General features: G+C 36.3%; 1 protein-coding gene across 34 annotated transcripts in view; it reads right to left on the bottom strand.

Moving 5' to 3' along the window:
* Ptprd (protein tyrosine phosphatase receptor type D) overlaps nucleotides 1–14,075 on the bottom strand; it is a 2,217,081-nt gene that overhangs the window by 121,311 nt on the left and 2,081,695 nt on the right. For all 34 annotated transcript variants that reach the window (XM_057783903.1, XM_057783917.1, XM_057783909.1 and 31 more), the window contains 3 exons: nucleotides 13,622–13,712; nucleotides 7,667–7,876; nucleotides 797–957 (listed from right to left, as the gene is read on the bottom strand). In XM_057783903.1, the coding sequence (XP_057639886.1) occupies nucleotides 797–957; nucleotides 7,667–7,876; nucleotides 13,622–13,712 (462 nt within the window). The remainder of the gene's footprint in view (nucleotides 1–796; nucleotides 958–7,666; nucleotides 7,877–13,621; nucleotides 13,713–14,075) is intronic.

The raw sequence follows: 14,075 nt of genomic DNA, 5'->3' as shown, positions 1-14,075 counted from the left end.
GGCAATTTAATAGATCGTGATTATTAACTTTGCTTTGTCTTTTATCATTTCAACTTTCTCTCTGTATTGGATTAAATAGAATAGACCCTTATAGAAGACAGTTCTCCAGAGAGGATCAGAGAACATGAAGAAAAACAAAACAAAAAAAAACAAAAAGAAAAACCAAAGCAAGCCTATTCTATGAACATAAGAACAAAGGAATAATGGTAGAAATGACAAAACACTAATCAGGTCACTTTTGGGATGCATAAGGACTACAGTTAGCATTTAATAACAAATTTAATAGTGAACATTTAGAAAAGATGCAGAAAAACTGAGAGAGAATTCATGATTTATCTTTTTTCTTTAAAAAAAATTCTTAATCATTCAGTTATATTTGCTAAACCCTCAAAAACGGCAATATTTTAGCACTTTTGCACAACAGATTTATGAAATGAATAGAAATGAGTAAACATGTGTTTCAAAAATAATCATCTAAAAGTCAAATTGAAGCTTGCATAGAATGAGCTCTTTGGGGTACACCAATATCTTGCTATCATAAAAACTGGTCATTAAAATGCATCATAGAATATGGAGGCTGAAAGAGTGCATTCTGTACAATAAAAGACCATGACATAAGATAAGCTCTGTTATCCAAGCTTGCTTTAGGCATGACAAAAACATGTTTTCTAATATTAGTTATTGGGCAGTCTTCAAATACATCATAAAAAATCTTCCACACAATCATAGAAATTGATTTATTCTTCTAAATCTAAGTCATCCTCAAAGTCACAATTAAAATATAGAGCAGACTTACCTTTTATAAAGAAGAATAGCAATCACAATACAGATGATAAAGACCACAGCAAGGACAGGACCTACGACCCATATCAAGCCTTCCTCTTCATCTGTGATTGGCTGAGGATCCAGATCCATTGACACAACAGGGTCGGAGTATGGGCTGGTTGCATACATTTTCTAAGGATAAACAGAATCCATTAGTTAGAAAATAATGTCTTTCTAAGGGTTATTATTTTGCACTAAAATGAGAGGAAAACATGATATAATGTATTTGATGACAGGTTGATGAAAACATATTAAGCAAACACTGGATAAGTTTAAAAAAGAAAACAAAATAGGGAAGTATTAGAGGAAGAAGGATATTTTACAATGCTGGAAATGAGTGAGATATAACAAAATCATTTTGAATGATGTAAATGACTTCAGTGGTACATTTATCATGGAATTTATATATACAATTTCATGAAGTCCAAAATACCATTAATTATCAAATCTGGACTTACAATGTTCCCTTCAGGACTCATAGTCTATCTAACAAATTCCCAACAACGGGCATGAGAAGCTTTCTTTTGAGCTACTGGTTAGGGTTATCCAAAGGATTGCCCAGACAGGCTATTTCTCTTTCTTTTGGTTGCCTCCTAGAAGTCAAAGGAAGTTTCTATTGCTAAAGATGCTAAGCACTTTAGACATAGGACTCAGCAGACCTGAGCTGAATCTGACTTGAAAGCCTCCTCCCTGAAGACTAGTATTCACGGTACTGAAAGGAGCTATACAAGCTAAAGGGGGGAAATAATCAATAGTGTTGTTACCCAGCCATGATGCCTATGAACTATACCAACAGCTAAAATGGCATGATAACTCCAAGGGTGCAGTAGTGGCACAGATGCTTCGGTGGCAATCAACAACACTCCAATTGGACTTAAGGTCCACTCGCCAAGAGAGAAACCACACCTGGTACTATAAACACGGCCAAATGTTTGCAGTTAGTGAAATCATAGATCTTGAAGGAGAATCTATAACAGTCACTGTATGAAATCAGCATGATCCCTAACTACACTCTCAACATTTATTCTAATATCTACTGATAAATATAGTTCTCATTCCTCATCAAAGGAAACTTTTCTTTACAACAAGAAGAAGAAACATCATTGCAGGAAACTACAACTGAGCAAAATGCAGAGTTGTGGAGATCAGTTTCAACTGATACATGTACAGCACCAAGCCTACACCTAAAGCACTGGGGTCACTGTGGATGAAGGAACAGAAGGATAATAGTGTAAGAGCCAGAGGAACAGGAAGTGTACTATGAGATTGTGTCTCCTGGAAATGTCAGGAACACAACACTCATGAAATTCTACCGAAATGGCTGCCTAATAACAAGGATACCAAGAGACATGGTAATTTAGAAAAGAAAATCTCATTAGGCTTCTACTCTACACAAAGAATTAAAGGTAACTATGGAAGGCTGAGAGATGAGAAACAGTCTTCTCTAGGGAACAGCTCACCAACTGGTTATCCAATACCAAATGGTCTTTCTAAAAACATGTACATATAAGTAACATTATACTAACTGAATAGGTTGTATTTATATATTTTTAGGCACACACACATACCATTAAAGAAAAATAGGTTATGAATTTGAGAGAAAGGGAAGTACATGGAGGGTTGAAAGGAAGAGGTAAAATAATGTAATTATATTAATGTCAAAATGAAGAACTATCTGTTAAAAAGAAGCAACATTCAGTAACCATTTGCATTGTGGTAATATATTAATTACTATGTGAAAATAAAGATGCTAGAATAGAGTATTCCTAATCCAAAACTGGAGGTCCAAATGCTCTGAAATCCAAAAGGGTGTGATTTTAGGATATTTTTCAGAGTTTATGGGTTCAGTCTGCCAAAATCTAACTAAATAATCCAATGAGCAAGCAGCAACTCTGAAGACAGAAACACTGTTGTTCCAAGATCTTGAACATGAGATAATCCATGTCATGAAGTTACAGAGATCATCACTGGCAAACATTTTCATAGGAAAACAAGTCATTATTTAGTTCAATGTTAGAGCACACCAACATTTATCTGTACTCTCCATTTCTAGGGCACTTAAGTCTACAGTTACAAAAGAGAGTGCCAATTAGAAATCAAGATGTAGCCGGGCGGTGGTGGCGCACGCCTTTAATCCCAGCACTCGGGAGGCAGAGGCAGGTGGATCTCTGTGAGTTCGAGACCAGCCTGGTCTACAAGAGCTAGTTCCAGGACAGGCTCCAAAACCACAGAGAAACCCTGTCTCGAAAAACCAAAAAAAAAAAAAAAAAAAAAAAAAGAAATCAAGATGTATGGAAATGATGGTATAGCTTCGTGAAGCATAATTATTGGAACTTGAGGGTTTTGGTAGCTTCTATTTAACCTTACGACAGCTACCAATTAGGAGTTCATATGCTTGTTTCCAAAAGGAAATCGATAGCTTATCTTCAAAGCACACTTACTCAATAAAGAACATGCTTTTTTCCCCCTGTAATATCCTATTTTACTCCACTTTGTCCCATTTTAAATGAAGCATTTTTGCATGGTGTGGTGGAACATGCCTTTAATCCCTCCACATGAGAGGCTGAGGCAAGTGGATTTCTTTGAGTTTGAGACCAGGACAGCCAAGGCTGTTACACAGAGAAACCCTGTCTCTGTAAAACAAAACAACAACAACAAAAAGAAAACCAAAAACACTCATACACTAAAATAAAATAAAGCATCTACTTGACCCCACCATGTTTAAATTCTGTGTTTTACTCCAAGTCAGTCCAGCCCCACTGGCTGCATGTGTCTTCTTCCATTAACTCATCTGTTAGCAGGACCTGGGAGCTTTAGCACTATTACAGCATTTATTAAATCTAATTGTCTTTCTTCAGTCCCTTAGGTTTTTAGTATCTTTTCAGACCTGCCCCTGTTGAGCAACACTTACTAAGTCCCTTCCTGGCTTTCTTAATTCTGTACTTCATTAGCTCCTTCCTACTGGTTTTAACTATTTGAACAAGAGAGTTCCACTTTCAATTGCCTGAACATTCAGGTTCAAATGAAGAGCTTCCCTTCTGACCAGTTATAGCTTTGTCTTGATCCCTTTACTTTTTTTGATCTTCTTTACTCTTTCATGTGAAGAGGGACTACAGGTTTGACTTATCAGTAACCAGAGGTTAAACTGCTGGTGTCATAGATACCATTTGTTCATTAAAACCCCCTTAGTGTGCTTCTGTACATAGCCAGTGTCCTGCATTTTATTGATTACAGCTGCTACTGGAGTTATCATTCTAACTTGCCTTCGAGGGGCTTTCTCGTATGAAATCTGTCTGTGAATCCTGGGTACCTCACCATGGTTATCAGGAGCCTTAGCACTTTTGTTTTAAACCTTCTTACCATATTTAACACATTCTTTCACAGTGAGCTTTTGTTGTTGCTTCCTAAATGTTCCATCCTTACTAATTAACATATTCACAAGCTCTATAACACTTAGCTCTAAAAATGCAGCTCCTTTCCAAGGACCCACTTAAACACTGCCTTGTTTATTGGTGGAATTCAGTCCTAAAATAACACTGGATACAAACATAACAATTTCATCTAGAACACTGGATACAAACATAACAATTTCATCTAGTCATTCATTTCCTGTTGATGGCATGAATGAGATTCTGTTTTCAAAGGTGTGGACGAACAGTTGATCTTCTCTGATGAAACTAAACTCTTGGAAGGTTTGGGATTTATATGCTGTTTATGTTTATTTGTTTAGAGTGGTTAGCATAGTAATTGTATTTAGAAAGTTCTCAACAAATTTTTGTGGAAAAAAATACTACAACAACAACAAAAAACTCATTTTTTCAAGTGGCTGAGAATGCCAAGACAAAATTGGATATACTTGTTCAAGATCAGCAAATATAGTTAAGTTTTTTAATTTCCATTTTCCAAAGACTTACCTTAAGGAACATAGTCTAAATTTAGAACAAGCTCAAAAGACAAGCAAAGATCATGCTCCCCTGCATATTTGAATTTGCTATTGCTTTCTGTTTTCTTTACTTCCCAGGACAGAGGTTTAAAGACTTTCAAGTTTTTCTATGAATCAAACATGAAAATTCAGTATATTTTTGGAAATTTCTGAGATATAACTTTAAAGCAAGAGAGAGAGAGGAAGAGGTATAGGAAGTACTGGAGCATGGATGGATAGATATGATTTATGTAGATAATATATATTACATGATGATTTACATAAAACACTGAGCATTGAGCTTATATACAAAGGAAATATAATTCTTCATATGTTTGGTTTCTTAGGATTCCTTCCATTTCGTAGGCTAATCTCAAGTTGAAAGAAGTGAACAAGCCAGATGATTTGAAATTCTTTACCAAATGGAGATAATAATCAAAATGGGCAATCAAAATGGAAATTTAAAGAAAGGGCTTTCCAGAGCACATGAATTTCTAACTTAAGTCAGGAAAGAGATGTATGTAAAACGAAAAAGAAAGAACATGCAGAAAATAATACCAGCCTCATGGAAAGTAGAATTTGCTTAGTGGGAAGAAATAATAAAAGAGATTAAACATTATATCATTCAAAACCAGTTTGTGATACTCCAAATGGGAGACAACAAATTAGCAAAAAGCTGTGTGTTAAGGGAGGTAAAAAGAATAGAAAAAGGGTTTGTTTCTGAAAACTGCAAAGCAACAATTGGAATGATTATAGTTATTATTTCTAATCTGCAATGAGATCTGAAGCTTCCAAAAGTACCATATCACTGAAAAATGGATACAGTTATTGGCCATGAAGCACACACTAATCTAATCACACATGTCATGTAGGTAAAACATTGTTTATTTTGAGAGGATTGTCAAGACATACAATATAAAAAATTAGGGCAAAGAACTTATGGCTAGAGAGGCCTCAGGTTCTAGGGGAGAACTTCCTACTACAGCTCTACTAAATGAACACATCATTAAATGGACTCCTAATGAATGAATCATCATTTCATTCATCTATTAGTGCAGCCCTCCTCTCAAGGCTCAGAGATTACCAGAAAAAACAGAGTGTAAGTTTGAAAGAGTCAGAGGCAGTGGATGAGTACAAGGAAAGCGTGTTTTCTGGATGCAAGAACTCAGCAGTGCAAGACCTGAAGAGCATCAAACCAGATAAAAATCCCAGTATGGTAGTGCTGGGTGGATAATCAAGTCCCACCCCTAAATGGGGCATTCTTAGACAAGGGAGAGTTCTGCAGGAAAGCAGAACATGAGAGCTCCCCATGCTCCAGTAGATAGTCCTGTACAGCTAGCTCTATGTGGACTTAGTTGAAAAAATAAAAGCCAAAAATCTTAAACAAACCAAATTCAAAACACGAAGTTGGAAATAAAAAGTAATGGGGGAATAGGAAAGAAATTAAAGGTTAGGAAATACAGAGGGTTTAATTAAAATGCATTATATGTATGTATAATAACATCAAACAAACGAAAAATTTTGGAAAAAGGGGGGAATTAAGAAACACTTGAAAATTTTTATTACTTCTAGCATTAATGAGATAGTGGGATGAAAGGATAAGGGAGAGACAAAATATATCAATGATGAGACATCTAGACATGAGTAGGAATACTTGGGAGACTCCAGAACCCACAGTTCCCAAGGAAGGCACCATCACTAGTCTGCAAGATTGGGTGATATGTCTTAGCTGAATTCTGTGATTTACCTAAGCATTTTAAGTACACCTTTTGAAACATTCCTAGAGCTATATGATGAATTTTCCTTTTATGTGTCTGTCTATTTTATTTTTAGTGAAAAAAAAAAAGATCCCTACTATTCTATTCCCCTGATATTTTACTTTGAAACCATCAACTAGATCCAGAGAGTATCGTGATATATTGAAACACCATGAAAACCATGAAATGACATTTAGACATAATGGTAAATGAGGCTGCCTTTGTCCTCTGATTTCCCATGGGAGAATGTCTCTAGCCATTGGAAGACAGTACCTGCTGTACAAGAGAACACAGTCCTGATACATGGCCCTTTCATAAACTGTGGGCTTCTTAAATAAAGAGGCCAACTCAACTCAGCTGCCAAACATGCCAGACTTTAAGTGTTGCTTAGGACACAAGAATATATCTGTTAAATGTTAAAGCAAACTGCCACGTTAAACAGTTACCTTTCTTCCAGTCTACTGTTTCTCCCCATTTTTCTTTTCATTTTGTAAAGCCCTCAAAGCAACTGAAGCATAAAATGACACAGAAGTAAGATGAATTACATAAAACAAGACAACTCATTATTTAGAGTACCTTAGGGATTCTCACTCTCATTGAATTATTGTGTAAGTTTCTTGGCTTTTCGCTGATAAAGTCACTCATACATTCCTATAGGTGACGAAGCTGCTTGTACTCACCTCTTCTTAGAAACACTGTCTGGTAAATCTAGATAAAGGCACTATATACTCACAGTTACAGGAGAATAAATTAAATAACTGCCCTTGTCCACATTTTTCAACATGCAATTTGAATGAGGGAGCCTTTTGTTTCCTACCAAACACATAGGTTAACATCCATTGGATGTTTTTCTCGAAGTAAATCATTTTCAACAAAATGAAGAGAGAAAACCTTAGTGGTAATGGAGGGAATGCTGCGCTGTGTGCTTCAAACCTCCATCCATTTGGTGCTTCACATCTGCCTGAAATTTCTGTCATCTGAGCCTCCACCTAGTTTGCAAGGTAGGGTCCTGAATAATATTCAGTAATGCTTGAAGGACAGACAGCCCAATGTTACCTTAATGCCAGCTCGTGAGAATTATTTGGGATGCATCCCCAAATAACCATGCATAGTGGTGAAAATGAACAAGTGCGGGAAACAGAAGCCATCATAATTAACTTACAGACTCTGCATGGTCCATCACTGCTAACACAAAGAAAACATATTCTTGTCCACTTTGCAGTTGCTTGTTTGTAAATCCACCATAATGTTTGTCATCCCCCAGGGTGAACTCAGTGGGAAGGACATCAAAGTGAGCAGCAATATATGGCTTTAATTCAACTTCTCTCCCATAACGGATGCTTCTGCGTTTCCTAGATATCTCCTTAAGCAGCTTAAGGAAAAAGTGACAAACAGAAAAAAGAAACATAAACAACCAACTTATTGATGTCTTAGAGGAGAAATTAGTCCGGGACTAGGAAGAACCTGGTCCAGTCTGTTCACCTTTTCTGCAGCAAGTCAGCATCACTGACTCTCGGCTGTGATTTTCAATCCCTTGCTTCCTGTTAGTTAAGAAGCCAAAGTGATTTGCAAGGGGCAGACGTCAAAACAAAGGGCATTAGACCTTCACTGGAAGCTCATATAATTTCCTACACTAACGAAATTCTTTAAAAGGCCAACAGTACATCATAATCTGTTCAAGGAAGAAGGACAGCTTGATGCACAAAAGCCTGGTCTCATGGGAGATACATGGAACAATTAGTAACCAGTCAAAGCCACCTACATGCTAATTATTATGTTTTCATAAAAGATGCTTCCATTTTACAAATGGGATAATTTATCTGAAGAAAATTCTCCAAAATTATCAGACTTGGAATGTAATGAATAACTGATTTATGTATTCAAAGAACTCATTGTCACTCATTCCTGTGCCTGGCTCCGCTTACATTTTTCACTATCCAGTTTGAAAGACAATCTTGACATTTTCCCATTGAGTCAACTTTGCCTATAATATAGCTCTGATAAGTATTTAGACTGGTGACATGGTCAGTAGGGTGAATAAGAATAAATTTCAATATCGTGAAGGAAAGAAAACATAGACTCACACACATACACATCAACACACGCACACACTTCTTGTATTTCTAAAGAAAAAGAAAACCTAAAATTAATGTTTGAGTAATTTATTGCTTTTTATTGACTTTCCTTGGGAGGAAATCTCATTAATGATATGACAATTGATTTGAAAACAATGTAATGCCATCTCTGTCTTCTCCTGTCACATATTATTTTATAGGATCTAGCTAGGAAGAAGCCTTTAGCAGTCTTGAATGCCTCTGGAAGCAAGTGATCAATTTTTAGTGGCTTTTTAGACAAAACTTTTATTTTGTTTTAATGTCTGTGGAGAAAGAGGGTGTGTCTGAGTATAAACTAGGATAAGCCCATGTATCTGAGAGCAAACATCAACTTTATCTTGGTAAACAAAAGTTAAAGGGATTAGGCAGATATGACAGCAAAATTATTATGCTAGGATTTTTTGCTGGAAAGGAAATAGTAAAGCCAAATTGGTGAGGTATACTTTGTACAAAGAAATGCTGACAGAAGATGGAATAATAGATGGTTCAGCAGTCAAGGGGCCCAGCTTCTCTTTCCGTCCATCTAGGTTTGATTTCCAGAAGGCAAATGGTGGCTCACAACCATTTATAGCTGAACCTGCACAGGATGTAAGGCTCACTTTTGGCCTCTGTGGGTACCAGCATGCATATGGTGAATATGGGAAGACACTCACACACATAAATCAAAAATTTCAAAATCTGGAAAGAAATGCTGTTATAATCAAGGCAGAAATTGAGAGGAAATAGTTACTGGCCTTTTCCAGATGCAAATGCTTCTGTCAGCAACCACAGGCAATATAGTCTGTTTTACACTGAGAGCCACAAATGTACCCAGCTGACTCAAAATCTAATAATGTGGAAGAAAGCCCTCTGGCTAAGGAATAATTTGTTCCTATGACATGTATCAATAATATTTAATTTATCATGCTCTAAAAATGTCTGTGAAATTTAAGCTTATTGCTACAACTAAAATTATATGCGATAAAAGGCATTTATAGAGGAGCAGCGGATTAGACATGATCTGTTTGGCAAATCTGGTTCTGAATTCCATGTATTCATCCAGGTGGGCCACTCACATGTGCTCCAACTTCCAGGATAAAAGAACAAGAATTTACCTTACAATTCTGTTGCCAAACATAGGTTTCTGTATAATGATGATGATGGCCATTAGGTAACACTCACTGGGTACCAGACACTCTTTCAAGAATTGTAGATGAACTCAGTTCATTCACTCCCCACAATAACCATGTAAAATAGATCACAATCATCTCCAAATCTAAATGAGCAAATTAGAGCATGATAAAAACATTCAGTGTATGACTATATGGTATGGGAGGTCCTTTTGTCTACGTGTTGTTTTTATTGGTTAATGAATAAAGAAACTTCCTTGGTCTGTTGATAGGGCAGAATTTAGGTAGGTGGGGAAAACTGGATTGAATGCTCAGAGAAGGAAGTAGGAGAGAGAGCCACCATGGAGCCACTGGAGATAGATGTGCTGAAACTTTACTGGTAGGCCACGATATACAGATTAATGGAGATGGGTTAAATTAAGATGTAGGAATTAGCCAATAAGAAGCTAGAGCAAATGGGTCAAGCAGTGATTTAAATAATACAGTTTCTGTGTAATTATTTCAGTTCTGGGTGTTCAGGAAAAACAAGCAACTAGTTGCAACAAATATACGTGATGGGTGACAAAAAATTAAACCAGCCATAGGAGAGACACATACGAGAGATATTTCCACCAAATTTTTACATAATCTAATTTTTGCACAAAATCAAGCAATCTAATGCTATGTGTAATCACTGATGATTTGAATAATTTTTACTGAGCATGTATGTAATGTTTGTGTGTCTCTTTTTATTAACATAGATGAATATCGCCAAATGTTTAATGTAATATTACACCCGAAAGGAGATTACAAATGTTATTGCCAGTGTGCAGTAAATGGTAGTCTATATAACCCTTGTGGGGAGTACACTGTAGATGTGCTGAGAAGTCTTTTGAAGTTGGCCAATCAAAAACATTTACCATCAGTTGTTTATGTGACTGCATCCCTGCTTCTACTTCACTGATCAAACCCTGTCTTACTTCCATTCACATTTCAGATATAGGCAGCTGTCATAATTTATCAACATCATTCCCATGATTACCATTGGGTAGGGTTTATTTAGAAAACATAAAGCAAGTGCCTTGGGACTAAATATTAGAACATTTTCATGGTTTTTTAGGCCAAGAGCAGTCATTCACTGAAGTTTAATCTGGAATAGGATTCTTCCCGTCTTATACTTTAAGTGGACCAAGTGAGTTTAAATGACACCAAAGTTAGCCAAGAGGCTGGAATTATAGCCACAAATGACCTCATTACTTTATGACAAGGTTTTGAAGTACAGTGCAATGAAAAGCTTTGGCACATTACATCATTTGCCCTGAAATAAATACAACTAACATTTGGGAGTCATTGTGCCCAAAATTCATTGCCACTATCAAGGCCTGGTCTGCTCAGTTTGACCTTGAGAATAGGAATTCCAGGCTATGAATTTATCATTCAGATAATAACCCATACAAAAAAAATAAATGAGCTCAGAATATAATTTAGAGAGTAACTTGCTTAAGGAAACTTTTTTAGTCTTGTGTGGGTCTATATGCGAGGCATACTTGTAGAAATCCCCTTAGGCTACTGTTCTACTTGATGTACTGAAAAAGTACTTAGTCAAATACATTTAAGGGCAGAACTCTGCTTTGTCAAACCTAGCACTACCAAGTTCAAATTAAAATTATTAAAAGGCTTTGGTCATTCATACTAGGCTTAAAACATGTCCTGTCAGGAGGGGTCAGAAAGAGGATGAGCAGGAAGAAAGTGAGGCCATAGCCTTCCTTCATTTGTTCCCCTCCACAACAGTTACAAAATATATTGGACATAATTCCAGAAGTTATACCAAGGGCTTTACTTCTTTATCAGAAATAATTTTCATTTTCCAGTCAATGCATATCTTATTTCTTCCACCATTAATTCCGCAATGTGGTCTCAATTATATCAGTAAGAAAAGTGGGAAACAACCCATCCTGACCCAAAAGTTTTGAATTAATAAAATGTTCTTTATCAAGCTATTATACAGATTAATGCACCACAACTCAAAGGATGATTAAAATGACCCTTTGTTATGGGAATCAGCAGCATAGACCTGTGGATTTAATTGCAAGAAAGTTCAATGTCATATAGCCCTATTTTTTAATCCATTAGAATGTCTGTGCATTCTAGAGGTTAAAACCTGGCTGTAAAGGAGAATCATTTTCCATTCCTTCCTATCAAATAGCTTCACTTCTAAGAAAAAGCTTATTACTGAAAGCATTTGATGTCCTCTTGCCTTGGTTGGGTTCCAGTGCTTTGAAAATTCATTTTTCCTAAGTAGAAATATTTATAGATTCCACAACTTATCATTGCATTTAAAAATCCAATTTCAACAAGAATTTGCTAAGGACAATCCTACAATTCAGCTAAGAGCTAGTTAAATAGTATAGACTGCTTTAGGGTTAACTGCTTAGAGAAGGATTCCGTTTCTCCAGCATCATAACTGGCCGATGATAAACTGACAATTAAGTTATGTGACCAGATTGCTGAAATGTGTCATTTGGTACTGCAGTCACAGTGCCTAATTGCTAGACAGTGACACAAGCAGAGACCTGACCTTGAACTTGTCTAGCATTCTGAACAAATTTAACTCATAAAACAGGTAGGTGATGATGAGTCACACATGTAGAGATGATTCACATTTGCCACAGGATGCAAGTCCCACCCCAAATCCCCCTTCTTTTTGTCAGATCATAGTTATCTTTGTATAGATTTCAAAACCAATAATTCCTAGTAACATAGTTAGGGAATTAATCTTTGTCCTTGCTCCATTTGCACTAATCTGAGGCAAAAAGAATATATAGAAATAATAGAATTATTTTCAGATACAGCCCATGTTGGAAATGAACCACACAAATTAAAATTTCATGTTTCTGGGAGGGGCACATAAACTTAACTGCATTTGTTAAAACAAAGACTCTGTAGCAGTTAAACGTGACGCCTAGCTCTGAAAACTGGGCTGGTCATATCTGAGATCTTGGTAAATACTTGGGTCCAGTTTTCTCACTGCACAGAAGTGTGTAATAATTACTTTTAAAAAGTATGTGAGGGTGGGGAAATGGCTCAGCAGTTAAGAACACTAATATGTTGCTCTTAATAGAGGACCTAGACCATATTCCCAGAACCAAATAGGGCTTACTACCGTCTGTAAGCCCCAGTTCCAAGGGATCCAACACCCTCTTCTGATCTCCACAGGTACCATACCAACACACAGCACACAAATATTCAACCAGGAAAAGCACACATACACATAAAACCAAACTGCTTTTGAAAAGTTCTTGTATTTCAAGAAATAGAATTAATGAATCTAATAAGAACTTAATTAATAGAATCATGTAGGTATAAGATTTGAAAGTTGATAGCCAAGTCTTCAGTGTTTGCTACCTCTTGTATCACAGTCTTTGTTTGTTCAGATTTTTTTTTCCTGCACTGAAATGCACTTTTGATACCGAAAACCTGAAAACCTACGGACCAGAAAATAAGGCAAATAAATGTCTGAGGAACAGCGGAATTCTGTGAAAATATGCTGATGACTGTGTGGCAGGTTAAATGCAATGTGTTACAAAGAGCATTAAGCATTTGTAACAGCCTTGGCAACTGCCAAACTAAATAATGTTTCTGGACTTTTATTAATAGTAATGATATCACCCTCCATACTTCTGCATCATGGTTACAATGGGTAGGTAGTATAAGAGTAAGGACAACGAAGATAACACAGGTTGTAATCTGTTAATTAAAACAAAAGAATCTTTGCTAAGATTTCTAGGGTATAGCAGGCCCAGGTCACTGGTTCACTCAGCTGGCTAGATGTACCATAGCTGACACCTGACCAAAATGTCAAGAGGCCTACATAGAACAACTACAGAAGGACACAAAAAACATAGACACAGTTACCTCATCTAACTCCATCTCATCAGGGCTCTCCCATGGCTTGATGAATTTCCCACGAGACTTCTTCAAAGGCACAATGATAATGTAGTAACCCCTGTTCAGGAACAAGGAGACAATAAGATTAATTCAAAATAAGATAAAATGATTATGACCTTAAATCTTCTACAGACAAAATATTAAGACAGAAGAAAATTATAGATGTGGGGAGGCTCATCTAGTATTTTGTAATAAGGAAAAAATAACCACTTTTTTATGATAAATATCAATGTGTGACCATAGTGATCTCATATGGTAATTTCACATGGTTGGTTGCTCTTTATTAAACATCTGCTATTAAACATAGCAGACATGTTTGTTAGGGTCCTGCAACTGGACACGCCCAAACTATATTGAAATCTATCACTTCAAGCTGCTGTGCTAAATATTTTCAATATTTACTAATAAAAAGTCTTTTAAA

This window comes from Chionomys nivalis, chromosome 11 (genome assembly GCF_950005125.1).
Source record: "Chionomys nivalis chromosome 11, mChiNiv1.1, whole genome shotgun sequence".
Lineage (NCBI taxonomy): Eukaryota > Metazoa > Chordata > Mammalia > Rodentia > Cricetidae > Chionomys > Chionomys nivalis.
The sequence above is the reverse complement of the archived record's forward strand: the minus strand, read 5'-3'. Positions and strand labels throughout refer to the sequence as shown.